Genomic DNA, 16,297 nt, shown 5'->3' with positions numbered 1-16,297 from the left:
TGGCATTTAGAAAAAGAAAAAAAATGTAATACATGCATAGAAATGTTAACAGCGAGACAAACCATTTTATCAGAAACTCCCTGATATAAGAATCCCGGCACCTTTTCTGCAGCCCCAGCAATAGCCTATAGAGAGGCAGATGTATTATTACTGTCATCAACAGGTTGAAACTATGTCAAAGTGGATAAATTAGTCAGGTTTGTGATATTGTTATTAAAGTGTAACTCCAGCAAGTGAGGGGGGCCTATCTTTTAGGCTATGTCTGGAATATGGTCGCCATCTTGAATCAAGGGCAAATTTTTCCAATGGGAAGTGGGTCATATAGCATATCAAGGACTACCAGAATTTTCTCTGAAATCGATTGCCGCAATCTGATTTGCAAGATCTGTTGTGGATCAAAAGTTATCAACACCAATAGTTGCAACAACTACTGGGAACGTTCCCTGTGATGCACAGATTTTTCCTTTCTGAAATAAAAGGGTGTCCTGCAACTTTTGACTGACCCTGTATATATCAGTCTGCTTAGCGCCTCCTGCCTGCAGATTGTCACATTCTAGTACAGGTGTCCTTTAAGGTGGCCTGAGAGCAGTGAAAGTTCAGAAAGTAGCTGGCCCAGCTGTTTCTGGCAGTTCCATAGTGGTGAATGGAGAGCAAGCTGCACATGCATGGTGCGCTCTCCTTCCTTTCAGGAGCCCCATTCTTGACATAGAGGTGGTTCCCCCGAGTGTGAACCTTACATAGGTCAAAAGAAAAACATACGGCAGCTCTTACCTTCTGCTAGTTGAGCACGGATAACACACCTGGATGCAAAGGTGTAATTGGTAGTGGAAAGAGGAGAAAAATCCAGCTCCAAAATAATGGTATCTTTATTCACGGTTATTTAAAATCTTCAACTCACAGGAGATTCTTGTCATAGGCCAATGATTGACCAAACGATCATTATTGATCACTGCCCCCTTGCAAACATGTCCACCAATTAGATGATTGAACATGTTTTAGGTAGAGATAAAAGGCATGAAAGATGATTCCTCCATGTAGATGGCGGTTGTTATGGGCCATTGGCATTTCTTCAATCTGACAGCCGTTAACCAGGCAACGCAATAGAAGTTTTATGTATGGATGTAACTATAAAACAAATAGCACCAAAAATGATAAAAATTCAAATGCGTCTTTATTAACAATTATGACTTAAAATACATAAGGAATAAGCACACATTCTTACTGAAGGGTACTACCAACTATGTGAAAACTAGTACTTTTCACATAGTTGGTAGTATCTTTCAGTATGAAGTCATGTCTTTTTATTACTTATATATGGATTATAATTGTTAAAGATGCATTAGAATTTTTATAAATCTTGGTGTATTTTCCTCTTTATCTGTGCTATTATTTCTTCAATATTGTAGACCTCCATAGCTTATGCATGGCATCTATTGAAATGCTTAGGGCCCGGCTCCATGGGTCGCCCATCATGCAACGTGTGTTGCAAAAAGTTGCACAACTACCGTATTTGATAATGATAGCCAGTGAACAGGTTAACAAGTCAGGATGACATGGTATATTAACACACAGAAGATTTTCTGCTAAAAATCTATTCCATATAGCTGAATGGGGATAAATTACATAAAGTAAATAAATTACTGAAAAAAATCAGCCACATATGAAAATATCCATACCAAAATTAAAAAGGCCACTTTGGTGCAATACAAGTGGAAATATTGTGGCAATGTATGCTGTATGTAGTAGGAGATCTAGCCAGACCACTTAAAATGAACCTGTCAGTAGAAGTGTCAGAGCCTGTTGGGATTTCATGCAGATTGTGGTTAGGACAGCATGAATCTCCTCTTCGGTTACCTTTCATTCAGTCATTGCTATACTTATGGAAAGTGCCACTGGAGGGTGGAGGTGGTATAAGGTGCTTATATTCATATTATCTTGTATACCACAGACCAACAGCTGCTTTATGCTACATGCACATGAACGTGGTTTGGTTCCACATCCGAGCCGCATTTTTTGTGGCTCGGGTGTGGACCCATTCACTTCAATGGGGCCACAAAAGATGCAAACAGCACTCAGTATGCTGTCGCATCCATTGCTCCGTTCTGTAGCCCTGCAAAAAAAAAAAAATTAGAACATGTCCTATTCTTGTCCGTTTTGCAGACAAGGATAGACATTGTTACAATGGATCCGCAAAAAAAAACAACTAATGTCATAAGGCAGTCATCCGTAATATTTTTGCGGATCTGCAATTTGTGGACTGCAAAACACATAGGGTCGTATGCATCTAGCCTAATGGTTGAGTTATAGCAGAGAACACATGACCAGTGGTGTTGCACTAATTTTTGACCGTCTTGTATATGGCCGTGATGATAGTGTTTTCATTGCAGATCATTGTAAGGTCAAGTTTTGGCATCTAAACCATATGGGTTCTAGATCATCAGTGGTAGATATCTCCACAGAAATATCAAAAACCTTCCTTCTTACAAAGTACACCAGGCCAATGATGGCTTACATGTGCTAAATCTACAACGGTTAAGCGCATGGCCAAATATTACATGTCTGTGTACGGTAACGTATCTTGAGAATGTATCAACTACTGCATTTAACTCCAGAGTAAATAGGTAACTAAGGTGAAACGGTCTTCAAAAATGCTACAAATCGGCCCTGTGTCAGACGAGTTCAGGGCTGAGTTTCAATGTATGTTAACAAAAAGTGTCATGTAAATATGTAATATTTCTTTTCTTGTTGCATATAAATTTTTGGTATAAAATAAATGTAGAAAAACAAATGGCTAATGCTCTGTTTTGTTTCCTTCTTAGGCAAAAAGACAACAACATAACGTCACTCTCAAAGCACTAAATATAAAACCTATATATAAACTAATGCTCATTTGATATTATAAATAGACATGAGATTATTATTTTTTAAATCAAAATATATTTGCTTAACAATCTCTGCCCACCCACCACGGCAAGATAACCTCAGTTCAGATGGGAAGCTATTCTATTTAAAACCCTATCTCCATGGCATATGGGCATCTAATTTCAGGACAGCAGATCACACACATACACTTAGTTGCTACAATACACTTCAAAACCCCATGATGTATCATGCATTCAAAATAGTTTTATTTATTTTTTTGCAGTTCCACACTGCTTAATACAGTTTTGAAATGTGGGTGTGGTTAGTTATGTGAATGAGTTTCACTCCAGGTTTATCCTATAGACTTGGAGTCGCAGTCACACTTTAGTAGGAAAAACTACTAAAACTGGAGTAGTTCTCTAGACAAAGGTGTTAGGTTTAAGGATAAGACAACTTTATGAAACAACCTGTTACATTTGATAAGTGTGACAGAAAGTACACCAACACAGACTCAAGCAGAACTGACTTCAAATATTCCCCTCATGATAAATCCCCCCTGCTGGTTTCTGTAAATGTACATTTTTGCTCCCCTCGAGTTGGTGGCTCTTCGTGGAGTGATATGCTGTGTACGCTGAAACAATTAGGCTTCGATCACATCACCAGAGAACAGAAAGGATGGATTCGGGCTATAACTGAGCCTACTGATCCCATAGACTATAATGGGGTCCGTTAGGTTTCCGCTCAGAGGAAGATTTTTGAAGCGGAGACGAAAGTCCTGCATGCATTATTGTCTCCACTCAAAAAGTCTATGGGGTCCTTAAAGTTCCGTTCAGCTCAGTTACAGTATGTGCCGAATCCGTCCTCCTGCTCCTAAATGGAGCAGGAGAACGGAAAGGCTGAACGCTGGTGTGAACTCAGCCTAAGATGCGTTTCCTCCTTTCACAGCCTGAGACACAGGAGCCATGCTACAGCTACATCCCCCTCCTCTCAGTCTAGTATTTACCCTGGATTTTTTTTTTTTCTGTGACTAGTGATTTTTACAGAAATTCTACAGGTAGAGATAGGTAAACTTGAGGCTACTGGAAGATGAGGATACCCAGCCATATCTAGAATTTACAGAAGCACCACTGTTGTGATTTTGCTTATAGCAATTCATTTTTAAATACCATTCAGACATGTATAAATTACTAAACACATTACACATATGGTGTCATTAGACTTACCATTTTTGATCTCTTTATTGAAATATCACATTACGTATGACCAAACTCAAGAAAGGCAGCATTGTCAACAGTCCTTTACGTTTATCCTCTTGGTGCTCAGTCTATACAATAAATGTATATCATGGAACACCATGGCAAGGCTCCATGATGTACACGTATGTCAGGAGAATGGCACAGAAGCTGTGCCCAGCTTATCTGATTGGCAGTCTGGCTCTTGTGGTAATGGCCAGAATCGGAGAACACATGGTCCAGAAGCTTAAACAGTTTCTACAACATTATCACAAAAGGGACCAGAAGAAAGTTACATCAAATTATTTTACCCCAGGAGAAGTCACTTTTATAGCATGTGGGGGATTTTCTCTTGTAGCAACCCCAATCTATGCCCAATTCTGGCATACGAGCATTAAAGGATAACTGTCACATTTAGACCCTAATTTCAATTTTCATATATGTAGTTACTAATAACATGATATTCCAGAATCAGTTACTATAAGGCGGACTTACCCCATATTTAATAAGATTCAGCCCTTGGCAACCAGTCTGCATAAAACTGCAATTTCACTATTCAGTTAAGATGGCCTCAGGGTGAGGGCAGTGGAGGCCAATCCCGCGTGCCCTCACTAGCCAGTAACAATAGCTCCCCAAAAGTGTCAGTAACCAGAGCCAACAACAGATAGATGGACCCTGCATAGCAACCTGATTTTAAGTACAGGGAACAAAATGTGGAATTAAGGGGTAATTGAATACACAGTGAAAAGTTGAAATAGGGCCACCAAGGAGATATTAATCACCACAATCCAATACTAAAAAAATAAATTAAGAAAATACGACAGTTATACTTTAAAGTCGGTGGTTCCCTGCTAATGAATCCAGCATCTCCTCTCAATTAGGGCAGAGTGACTGTCACTATGGGGGACCAAGCCTGATGATTATTCCTAGTTCTAGTGGGTTAATATCAAGCTGACCTGCAGTAATCTTCATGCTGGTTTCCATTTAAGAAGGGTTTATGTTTTTTAAATGTTATTTACAAAAGGAACAGTGAAGTACCCATCAAAATCAGATTGGCTACCGACAAGAGGTGGAAAGAAACATGACTTCATTACTGTACAGCCTCCACACAGAGCATATATCGTTTTGGTGTTATGTTCTCTAGAATGACAGAAGGGACCCTCAGGAGTAAGAAACCAGTTACTTCTGCTACACCACTGATTAAACCCTATAAGAAGTGCACAGTTTGGCCTACTCTAAAATCTTTTTTTCCTCAGCCCAAAACATAGCAGTCGCCAATGTCTGGTCTATACGGTGCAGTTTTCTCTCTCTTTCTACAGTGCAGATCCTGAGTGGCATAATTCTTCCACATAGAGTCCGATGAGCTGTTTTAATTGGGAAAGAAAATGCAGTCAAGGGATGTGCAAGTCAAAGGATGGTAAAGAATTACTGTATAACCACACCGATTAAGAATGGATTAATCCCACCAAATGGAGAACATGCATAATAGTACAACAAAGAGACAAATGAGTCTTAACAGAGTGGGGTAACCATATTCCTATACATTATTTCCCCAGTTAGTTTAGGTAAATCCTGTAGTCAGTATTAATATACAATATTAGACAAAATGTCAATGTTTTTTTTTTTTTATTCCTCTGTACACTTGTTCTTTCTCATAGGGTTTCTACTTCTACACTGGATGCACATGGTAATACATACAGTCGAAGACAAACACTTTGGTCAATGTGCACATACACAATTTGTTCTCACTACACTATGTCTAGATACAAGGTGGCCCTTGGGATCATTTTCAGCTAAGTTTAACATAAGCCCAATCACAAATTCCTTAGACTTCTGCCAGAGTTTCTGTTATGTTGAAGGGTGGGAAATTTCATTAGGAAATATGCAATGGAGTGATACTTTTTTTTTTGTGAAAAGCATTGTTCCAAGTGAGAAAGGTTAAGATATTTTCCAGAAACTAACTAGCCAACAGCTAGGAGATCTTTAGGTAAGGAAAGACATGGCTGTGCCACAAAAGACTACAAGTTGAATTAAGTTAAGGAGTCAAAAAGGCAGGTGTCATATTTCCTCCCCTCTACATGAAAAAGTACTACAGCTATACAGTAAGTGACTCCATTGATAAATGTTTGGGAGCCTCCTCTGAAAAAGTCGTGGATCAGATGCAAGAAGAATTCTGAGGTTCAGGTTGATGAAGTACACTACTGGAGAATGTAGGAATGGGGTTTATTTACAGGAGTCCAAATATTTGATGTTTTTGAGTGATGACAGAAGATCTATTTGATGTTCCAAGGGCCATATTACTGACGGGGAAACATTTAGAATTGTCTGCACCAGGAATTTTCCATAAAGGTTCTATGAGGACTGGATCCAGTGAATGAGATTAACTGAAGAAGTTTGGCTTTCTCAGTCAGAAATAATTATACTTAATACTACTTAGAAACAGACATTGTGGGTTAAATCCTATGCATCAAGTTTCAGTAACCCGGATGAGGTAAAAGTATAACTTGTCTGCTATGTGCATTCCTTCAAGATGGCGTGAACAGGGTGTGTGGAATAAGGCGTACAAAATATATTTGAGGATTTCAAATATAGCTCATCGAAATTATTTTCTATGCAAACAATCTTAGCAGTGTGTCCGACAAGAGACAGATTTGGACAGATCAGTTATTTGCAGCCTTATCAGCTATTTGGAAAGTATGTGGACTTAGGGACTCTGCCAGTGAGAACAAGAAGCAAGTCAGAAGGGGAAATTCTGACCAAGCAGTGGTGTGGGGGAAGGCACGGGCATAGCAGGTCATGGAAGGCTACATTCACACGACAGTCCATCTTTAAAGGCTGATTTTTTTTTTCACCAATACCTTTCTAAGAAATGGACATTAAAAACATTCTCTTCAATTGTGTGGGGGGCTTTTGGTCTGTGAAAACAGATAAAACAGGACACGTCCTATTTTTTGTCAGCCTTTATTTACAGGCCTTCAAAAAATGGCCTTGTGAATAACCCTACAGACAACCACTGTTCTTAAAATGGCCGGGTGACATTTTTCACTGTGGTGCGATTGTAGCCCAAGTGTGAATCCCAGTGCATCAGGGATAAATATGCCCACTTTATCCCATGGACCCATGCTCTACTTCATTAGGGACTCAATGATACAGAGTACTAACAAAGTGACAAAGTTTAAAGTGACAAAGTGGAGTCGCCGAGCGCTGAGAAGCATAGTGCCTGAAAGTCTCCAGTGATCTGCTGAATAACTGGCAGCGAACGCCATGTTTATAGCCCTGACAGCTGTTAAAAACACACAGAACTAAAACATAAGACGGTATCATTTGAATCCAAAAATTATATTAATCTTACATACCGTATTTTTCGCTTTATAAGACGCACCTTTTTCCTCCCAAAAGTGGGGGGAAATTGCAGTGCGTCTTATAAAGCATGGTGCATGGCTGACACTTATACATCGCCGGCCGCTAGGATGCACAGCGTGGCCTGCGATGTATCAATTTAGCGGGATGGCAGGAAGGGCTGGAGGCTGCAACTGCTGTTGCACTCGTGGCGGGGCCCGGTGTGGTTACTGTACTCCATTACACTGGGCCCCGCTCACTGCAGTCTTTATATGTAAAGATTTATTTATTTAAAGGGGTATTCCCATCACAATGATCACTGTTAAATCTGTTAATGATTTGACAGTGATCATTTTTCTAAATACATTTTATTACCCAATTCCCACCCTTTTTGAGAAAATAAGTCCCCTCTTACCTGATGTTGCCTCTCGTCTCCCCTGGTTACGGCCACCTCTCCTGTCGAATCCCGCCGGGCCGCGCTTGCTGAAGATTGCTCCCGGCCGGGCAATGTCCTGAACGCGCACCCCGCCGCGCATGCTCCATGATGACTTCTTCCTGGTCAGCACGCCGGCTCTGTACTATACAGGCCAGGAATAAGTCACCATGGTGCATGCGTGGTGTGCGTGCGCGTTCAGGACATTGCGCGGCCCAGCCGGGAGAAAAACTTTAGTCTTCTGCGCAAGCGCGGCCTGGCCGGGAGAAGACGTCACTCAAGCCCAGCTGAATCCAGGAAATGGACGTCGCGCTTGACGAAGGTAAGTATTAAAACCGAAGATGGGAATACCCCTTTAATGCTCAAGCAGTGGCTCCCTCTTTGTTAAACTGCCCTAATCGTCTGTAGTAGTACTCACTAGCTCACTCAAAGCAGCGGTCAGGCCGGCAGCTTAACCTCACTCACTTACTCACGCTCCTCCCACTTCATGAATGGAGCAGGAAGAGCGTGATTGAATGAGAGCGGTTACGCTGCCTGCCTGACCGCCGCTTTGATAGTGAGTCCTACTACATAAGATTACGCTAGTTTAACAAACCAGAGCCACTGCTTGAGCATTAAATTATCTTTACATATAAAAACTGCTGTGAGCGGGGCCCGGTGTAATAGGGTCACTATACACAGGGACATGAGGGGACACATTAATAATTACTGTGACACATAGGGCCATGAGGGGGACCAGCATAAGATGCTATGTGTGTGTCACCCACACATCCCCCCCTATAACAGTGCGCCATCTACAGATATCCCCATATTAGTGCGTGATCCACACATCCCCATATCAGTGGGTGATCCACAGATATCCCCATATCAGTGCGTGATCCACAGATCCCCATGACAGTGCATCATCCACATACCACCATTTGTTCAAAACCCACCAAAAACACACCTTTTGTATCAAAATATTTTTTTTCTTATTTTCCTTCTCAAAAACCTAGGTGCGTCTTATCAAGCGAAAAATACGGTACTTAGTTAGCAGTGAAAGAATTAAAGCGCATTATGTGTTCTGCCTTTCTATTACGATCTTTTTATTTTTTTTCTCTCTAAGGTTACACTCACATCTGCTTTGGAGGCTCTGATAGGGTGCTTTCAGCTTGCAGCACATTTTATTGTAGAGATTTCAGCAACTGAAAATCAGTCCCATTCACCCAAATGGGTTTGAAGAAATCCACGTGCTTGTTGCCAAAACAATCCCTTTCAAATGAATCGAACACATTTTCAGGTGCAGACATTTCAGACATTGACCCATTACAACTTATCCACTAAAATGGGGGGCAGCTCTCCCCTGTTTGATCTGGCCTCTTTTACATGAGCGATATGGAATGTGTCAGTTTTTTCTGCTATTGTGTTCAGCGTTTGTTTTATTCCGACCAGATTGCATCCGTTTTTCATGTGCATAAAGAAAAACTGAATAATAACACTCATCATCCCGTATCAACCATAAGTGAAAAACACATTGCATCCCGATGCGTTTAGATTTTTTACTTAAGTCCCATTAATTTCTATGGGGCAAGGGCTGCGTGAAAAATTTATAATATAGAACATGCTGCGATTTTTCTAAATACAAAGATAAATTAGTATAATGACACTCATGAACTCAGAGCAATTGAAATGAATCGGTCAGGATTTAGTCCAGATGTCTACTCGCAACACATCGAATCCAGGCGGAAAACTCGCTTGTGTGAAAGTGGCCTAAGGGGCTGCCAGAGGTATCGGAGTGCTTGTATTTAGCCATCTCTGGAAGTTCCATAGAGCTGAATGGATCAGCATGCCTCCCTGGTCCTTCAGCACAATGGCAAATGATCGCCCTAATTTGGCCGATCAGGCTATATGCATGTAATTTTGACCAACAATGGGCCACATTTTCCAACCTTGACAATCACTTTTTCAGCAGATTAAAGTCTTCTGCTGGCCATCATGAATGATTGCACATGCTACTTTTTCAAATGATTGACGCCCTAAATTGTCCATTAACTTCATGGGCCTCCGTTGCAAATTACGTTGAACAAAAAATAAAAATGGAGCCCCCTGCTAGAGATTAAATGATCCCTTTACAGTAAACAGGGGCTGTTGAACGGCGTTTGTTTCTAAGATGTTCTGGACAGAACTGGAAAATGGAAGGAGCGACATCTGTATGAATGAAGACTTATACATGTATACCACTGTTGCTGACGTAACTGTAAGTTATGAATCATGTATGTTACTGCTAGAGTTAAATAAAAATCCCAAACACTATCTTCCTTACAATATCTCTGAATTATGCAATTTCCTAATGTGCAAATGATGCATATCAATAAATATCTATGCAAACTTAAACGCGTTGGGCCATCTCAAAAACTTGATGCATATCACTAGGCTATGCCATCAATGTCAGATAGGAGTGGGTCCCAGAGGCGGGACCCGCATCTATTTCCATAAAAGGATCCCAAAGTGAAGAAGAGTATCTCGCACATCCATGGCCACCTCTCCATTCACGGCTATGGGACTGCTGGAAACAGCTGAGCCAGTCAAGAACTACCATAGTAGTGAATAGAAGGTGGTCATGGTTGTGTGCTGCTCTCTCCTTTGATTTCAGGGGCCCCGTTCTGGACACAGGTGTAGGTTCCAGTGGTGAGACCCGCACCTACCTGACAGTGAAGGCATATACTAGAAATGCCTGGGATGGGAATACCCCTTTAATAAATGTGAGATTAAGTTTTCAAATTATCGTTCATGCAAAAAATAATAATTTTAACATGATTTATTTTTAATTAAGTCAATGATTAGCCCATTCAGGAGTATCAAAATTCCCAAATCATTGCAATTGTACAATTAAAAAGAACAGACAAACATTTAAGCTGCACATTCATAAAAATGCAAATACTACCTGCACCCATAGAGAGAAATACAGGGGGATGGGTGTCCCCCAGTTTATTACAGTACATATATTGTTCACTATGGCAATGTGCACATTCAAGGCACTTGTAACAGATTTTCTATAAGTGCTAGGAGGTATTCATGGACCACTTTGTCCTTGTTGGGGCATTCCTACTGGGTTCTGAAACATAGGGGGGGGGGGGATGTAATAATCAGAGATGATCTATGCTATGAGCAGGCGTAGATTTGAGGCATCGTTTATGCCAATTTTTGGTGTCAATTATGGTACATCTGTGGTGCTGTGGAGGTCATGCCCCTCATACAAGCTCCACTTACATTTCTTGTCACTTTTGAAAAGTGATTGAGAAAGTAAAAATGGAAAAAAGTCCATACAATTTCAGAGCAAAACTTTTTGCATGCCAGCACCCATAGATAAACCCAGGCTGTTGTGTATGTTACGGGGAGAAAACATTTATACAGTAGGTTTATGCAAATACCCAGTGTTATTGGCCAGCTTCCAGTATCTGTCCCGCAGAATAAAAGCAGCTGATTTAGGTTGTCTCTGGCGGGTGAAGATTCCTTTCTTGTTCCCAACAACTCTGGTAACTGCTGCATTGGAAAAAATAAAAATGTGTTCATATCATTGTCCTTGTTGGGTGTTAACTAATCAATAAGTAACACTTTATCAGTGGCTAGGTGGCCATACTGAATACTCGTTCAGCTGACAGCTATTCCTCCGACCCCAGTACACGTGCACACCACGCTTGGTGAGCAGAGAGGAATACATTTCTCCCAGACACCTGTAGCAGTGGATTATCTACCTTCAGAACAAAAGGAAATCCAACGTGCCTGCTCCATTTACTTTAAGAAAGATATTGGCAGAAAGGGAAAGCCAGGCACACATTAGATGGCTGGTCAGTCCCACCGAAATCGGTGGGTTGGGCCAATGTTCGTCTAATGTAGATGATCTCCTTAAATCTTTTAAAGATGGAGATATTGACTTACTCTGTGCTGTCATGAAGTCTGCAAAGTTCCAGATGAGTTCCCCGATGACACCTTTCTTCCTCTTCTCATCCAATGCAGCATGATAGTGTTTTAATACTATTGCTTGGTATTCCTCTGTGAACATTAGTGGAGGGTCCTGAAATGCAAAGACAGTGTGGTCATGCATAAAACACTGCAAATGGGCCCCACAGCATCTACAATTCCAGGGTCAGAATAGATTACAAATGCTCAAAGAATCATTACTCACCTCCATCAATCCCCTGCGATTCTGACCAGCTCTTCCCTTCCTGAACCCGGCTAAACACGGTGGCGAGGCCAAGAAAGGCCCACTCTGCCAATCGCAGACTGAGGTGGGTCACCACCAAGGTCAGCGGATGTGTTTTTTTATTTATATATTGGATTACCTTTTATTTTTGCCCCATCATTACTGTCATGCATGTAAGATACATCAGATATTTTGTTAAAGAGGTTCTCTGGTCATTTAACCTAATCTTGCGATGTAAAACATTTTCCTTCTACAGATTAGTACTGAATACCAATTAGGTTAAATGACTGGAGAACCCCTTTGAAGGGGTTCTCCAGGAATAATGATTTTTCAGCAAGTATCCCCAGCCTGCCCTGTAAACTGAATATTCATACTGACCTGATCTCCGACGCTCCAGTCCTCCACTGTGTCCATGTTCGTGGTCACATGTGTCACTGCAGCCAATGACTTCAGTTTACGGAGGCAGGCTGGGGGGGTACTTGTTGAAAAAAATATCATATTCTCGGAAATCCCCACTGTCCATTTAAACAGCCAGCTTGTAAGCATGTACTTATCTTGTTGAGGCATAAGTCCACCTTTGAACCATTTTAAAGTTTACATATAGAGTACCTGTTGTTGAGTAACTTTGTAAATACATAGCACTTATCTTGTATTGATTGAGGTAAAGAGCCGAATACACAATTCTGCAGGCTTTTAGTATATTAAAGATAGATAGGGTTCTGTACCCTTTCACCTGAGATGCTTCTTTATCTGGTGTGTCTGAACAACAAGATATTACCAATAGGAACGTGGCCTGTTAGAGTTATACACTGAAATGGCCCTGCAAAGAAATGCCTACTGTTATTTAAATACCATAGGAAATCCTCAGTATGCTTACGTTATGGAAGCCTGGTATAGTATCTGCTCCATATTCACTCTGTATCATCGGCTTTTGGTACTTGTCATACCAGTTGTCAAACTGGTTATTGAGTTGCAGCTGAATTACTTCCAGGTGACCAGAGTCATGGTACCAGGAGAAGTAGCTATTGACACAGATCACATCCACATATGGGGCCTAGAAATATAGAAATACAAAATACGAACATGCATTTTCTTCTGATATTTTTTGCCATTGTCCTGTCATTTCAGATCATCTTTATGATAAAACACAGCTGAATGCACGGTGTGTGATTTTACAGAGCTATTAGACATCATTGTATGAGTGCTTTTTTTAGCAATCAATCTTCCATCACTTACAGGCATTGAAGGGGTTTTTCTGTCCCTTTATGTCAATCCTCAGGCAAGTCTCTTAGTGTACGTCCTGTGTGTTGGAAGCCATCTTGCCGTTGGTAGATGGGCCCGATACAATTTTGATTTTAAAAAAATGTGAGCAAAGAGCTTCAAATTATCATATAGTAAGCATTGTAGTAATGTAATTCAGATTTATTGATGTTTCTAGTGTTTGCACGTGCCTTTGTATATAGAGCAGAGTGCTGCTGCATACAGTATTTGTTTGCTTATGCAGTGCAGCCATGGTAGCATGCACTTATACTTTATTTCACATTGTTTGGAAGTGCTGGTTTAACTTGTGGTAAAAATGAACTCAACTTACCCCTTGGTCTTTGTCAAAGCTTGCACTACTAGCATAAGTTACGGGTCTGGTGTTGTCCAGTTGTTTAGTGTGACCAATGACAGTCCTGTGAAAGTAAAAAAAAGTATTCAGCAAAATATTAACATGGCAACGGTAAATCAGTTTCCAGCCTCATGCATTTGGCTATGTCTGATTTTCGGTCCACAAAAAACAGATTTGCGCAAAAAGGACAGTCTATTATTATCACCTCTCCTCTGTATAGCCTTACAATGACTACAGGGTGTAATTACATGAACTTTATTTTGGTTTGTTTGTTACCTTTAGGGAGCTTTTGAATATATGGATGTTGACATAGGGAAGTGGCATGTATAATTTCTGGTGGTGGAGGTGGTGTGCATCTAGGGTTCTGCTTGGGTCTAACCGTTAGCCACAAACGTGATTTTTCATGGATCTATTGTTTTTTACAAAAAAAAGGGTTAAATCTGAACTGCTAAATCCATTGCACAATTTGGTGCAAGTCAATCAGTGTAAATGACAGGCCTGTGTTTTTAAATGTGTGTAATACAGATCTGCAATAGGGCAGCATTATGGATCAGGACGTCAATACTACTGCATCCAATTATAGATCTGTAATACTGATGGGCTGTCTTCTAGGGATGAAACTAATACACAAGACAACTTGTTTAAAGTACAAACAATATGCAGGATATACGGAATGATCTGTACTTAAAACACTCTTGAAAGACTATAATGGACATTTTACACTCAGAACAGTTCAAAGTAATACATGCTGCCGTTTTAAATTCACACAGATTGTGTATGCCCATGTGGAGAGGGGCTGTCCATGCAACAGATAGTATCCTTAGGCTGGGTCATCAATATAAGATCATTGGGGTTCCGACACCCCCCACCAATTAGCTGCTTTGGGCAGCCGTTGGAGACTATTCAGTGCACGGAGCTGGAGGCAGACAGCTTTGTACACTGTGTAGTGTTGGGGTACTGCACTCCAAAGCCAGAACTACACAGTATACGGAACAGTCTGCTTCCGATCTGTACACTGTATAGTCTCCTGCGCTGCAGCTGCCTGAAACAACTGATCAGAAGTTGTGTTGAGTGTGAGATCCCCACCGATCTAATACGGATAACCTATCCTGAGGATAGGTCATCAATATCTATAGCCCAGACAACCCCTTTAACACTGGCTGTGTACTCAGCAGGCAATACTGATGATGCGCCTGTGTGACAGAGGCCTTACTCAGCAGGCAACAATCCAGGATGTGGCTCTAGTTTTTCAACTGGATAACGCAACAATATAGGCAATCAGACACCAATAGTTACCCTGCAATTGCATTTTTTCAAATAATACAGAAAACACTTTCATATCAACGTTAGCCAAAGTGCTAATCCATGCACATAGATGGACAAGGATCATTAGGGTTTATTAAAAGGCACACTCCCAAATTGCTGCAGAACAGAAGTTTTGGGAAATCATAAAAAGGCAAAGAGGGAGATGGGTAGGACACCATAAAAGCTCTAATACAGTACAGATAAAAAAAGACCATTATATATCCACATCTAAATGAGTAAATAAAGCCATAGTGTAGTCCAGTAAAAGGGGTTCTCCAGGAATAAAGAAAATACTTCATTATTACTTTATTATAAATACATTGCCAAATACCTTTCCTTAGTTATAATGGCTTATTTTGTCTAGGGATCAAACAATAGGAGAAATAAAATGGCCGCTGTCCTATTAGTACACAAAAAACCTGTCCTAATCACACAGGAGGACAAGTTACTTCAGAGCACTGAGCTATAGAGCTGCCTCATCCTCCTCTCTGCTCTGCTTGTTAGGGATTATGATACTGAATACGGCTAATAAGATCTTCAGCTGAATCTCTGTGGAGACATGAAGTACAGAGAGGTACAGACTGTGGTAATCTGGGGCTGTGGTGATGGAGACTGCAGACAAGCACTGCTGCTCATTAGCAACATCCCCACCTCATCTCTGTACCTCATGTCTCCTCATGAACTCCATTCCTACAGAGATTCAGCTGAAGATCTTATTAGCCGTATTCAGGATCATAATCCCTGACAAGTAGAGCAGAGAGGAGGATCAGGCAGCGCTTTACCTCAGAGTTGTAAAGTAACTTGTCCTCCTGTGCGATTAGGACAGGTTTTATGTGTACTAACAGGACTGCAGCCATTTTTCCCCCAGACAATACAAGCCATTATAACTCAATAATGGTATTTGGGAATATATTTATAATAAAGTAATATTATTATTTCAAAAGTATTTCCCATAATTTAATTTTTTTAATTCTCTGAGAACCCCTTTAAGAAATATTCCCTTTTATGTCAAAATAATTGAAGCGTAGATGCACATAAGGAAAACTCTTTCCTGAAATAAATTTCAAAGGCATAGTATTTCACCTGTGCACCAACGTTTACTTTACCTCCGAGTATACAGTATTATATGTCTTATTCAGTTTAATAGCAGCAGGGCTGCCTACTTACTTAAAATAATACCCTGCAGGAGGAATCTGTGAGGCTGGTTCATTGGCGACTGACCACATCACCACTGAGGGGCGGTTTTTATCTCTTCGCACCAGTTCCTCCATGACAACTAAATGGTGCTGCAGAGATTTGTTTCCAAAACTCTCGCTGTCAGGGAACACGCA

The 16,297-nt window shown here is 40.7% G+C and overlaps 1 protein-coding gene across 1 annotated transcript in view; it reads right to left on the bottom strand.

Annotated features, from left to right (window-relative positions):
- Window positions 1-4,809: 4,809 nt before the first annotated feature.
- GUSB (glucuronidase beta) overlaps window positions 4,810-16,297 on the bottom strand; it is a 36,736-nt gene continuing 25,248 nt past the window's right edge. The window contains exons 8-13 of the mRNA XM_044285729.1: window positions 16,134-16,280; window positions 13,641-13,725; window positions 12,927-13,103; window positions 11,785-11,920; window positions 11,277-11,388; window positions 4,810-5,458 (exon numbers count right to left, since the gene is read on the bottom strand). Of these exons, the coding sequence (XP_044141664.1) occupies window positions 5,347-5,458; window positions 11,277-11,388; window positions 11,785-11,920; window positions 12,927-13,103; window positions 13,641-13,725; window positions 16,134-16,280 (769 nt within the window). The 3' untranslated portion in view covers window positions 4,810-5,346. The remainder of the gene's footprint in view (window positions 5,459-11,276; window positions 11,389-11,784; window positions 11,921-12,926; window positions 13,104-13,640; window positions 13,726-16,133; window positions 16,281-16,297) is intronic.

Source organism: Bufo gargarizans, chromosome 3, assembly GCF_014858855.1.
Source record: "Bufo gargarizans isolate SCDJY-AF-19 chromosome 3, ASM1485885v1, whole genome shotgun sequence".
In the NCBI taxonomy this organism is placed as follows: Eukaryota; Metazoa; Chordata; class Amphibia; order Anura; family Bufonidae; genus Bufo; species Bufo gargarizans.
Note: the sequence above shows the minus strand (reverse complement) of the source record. Positions and strands in the feature narration are given on the sequence as shown.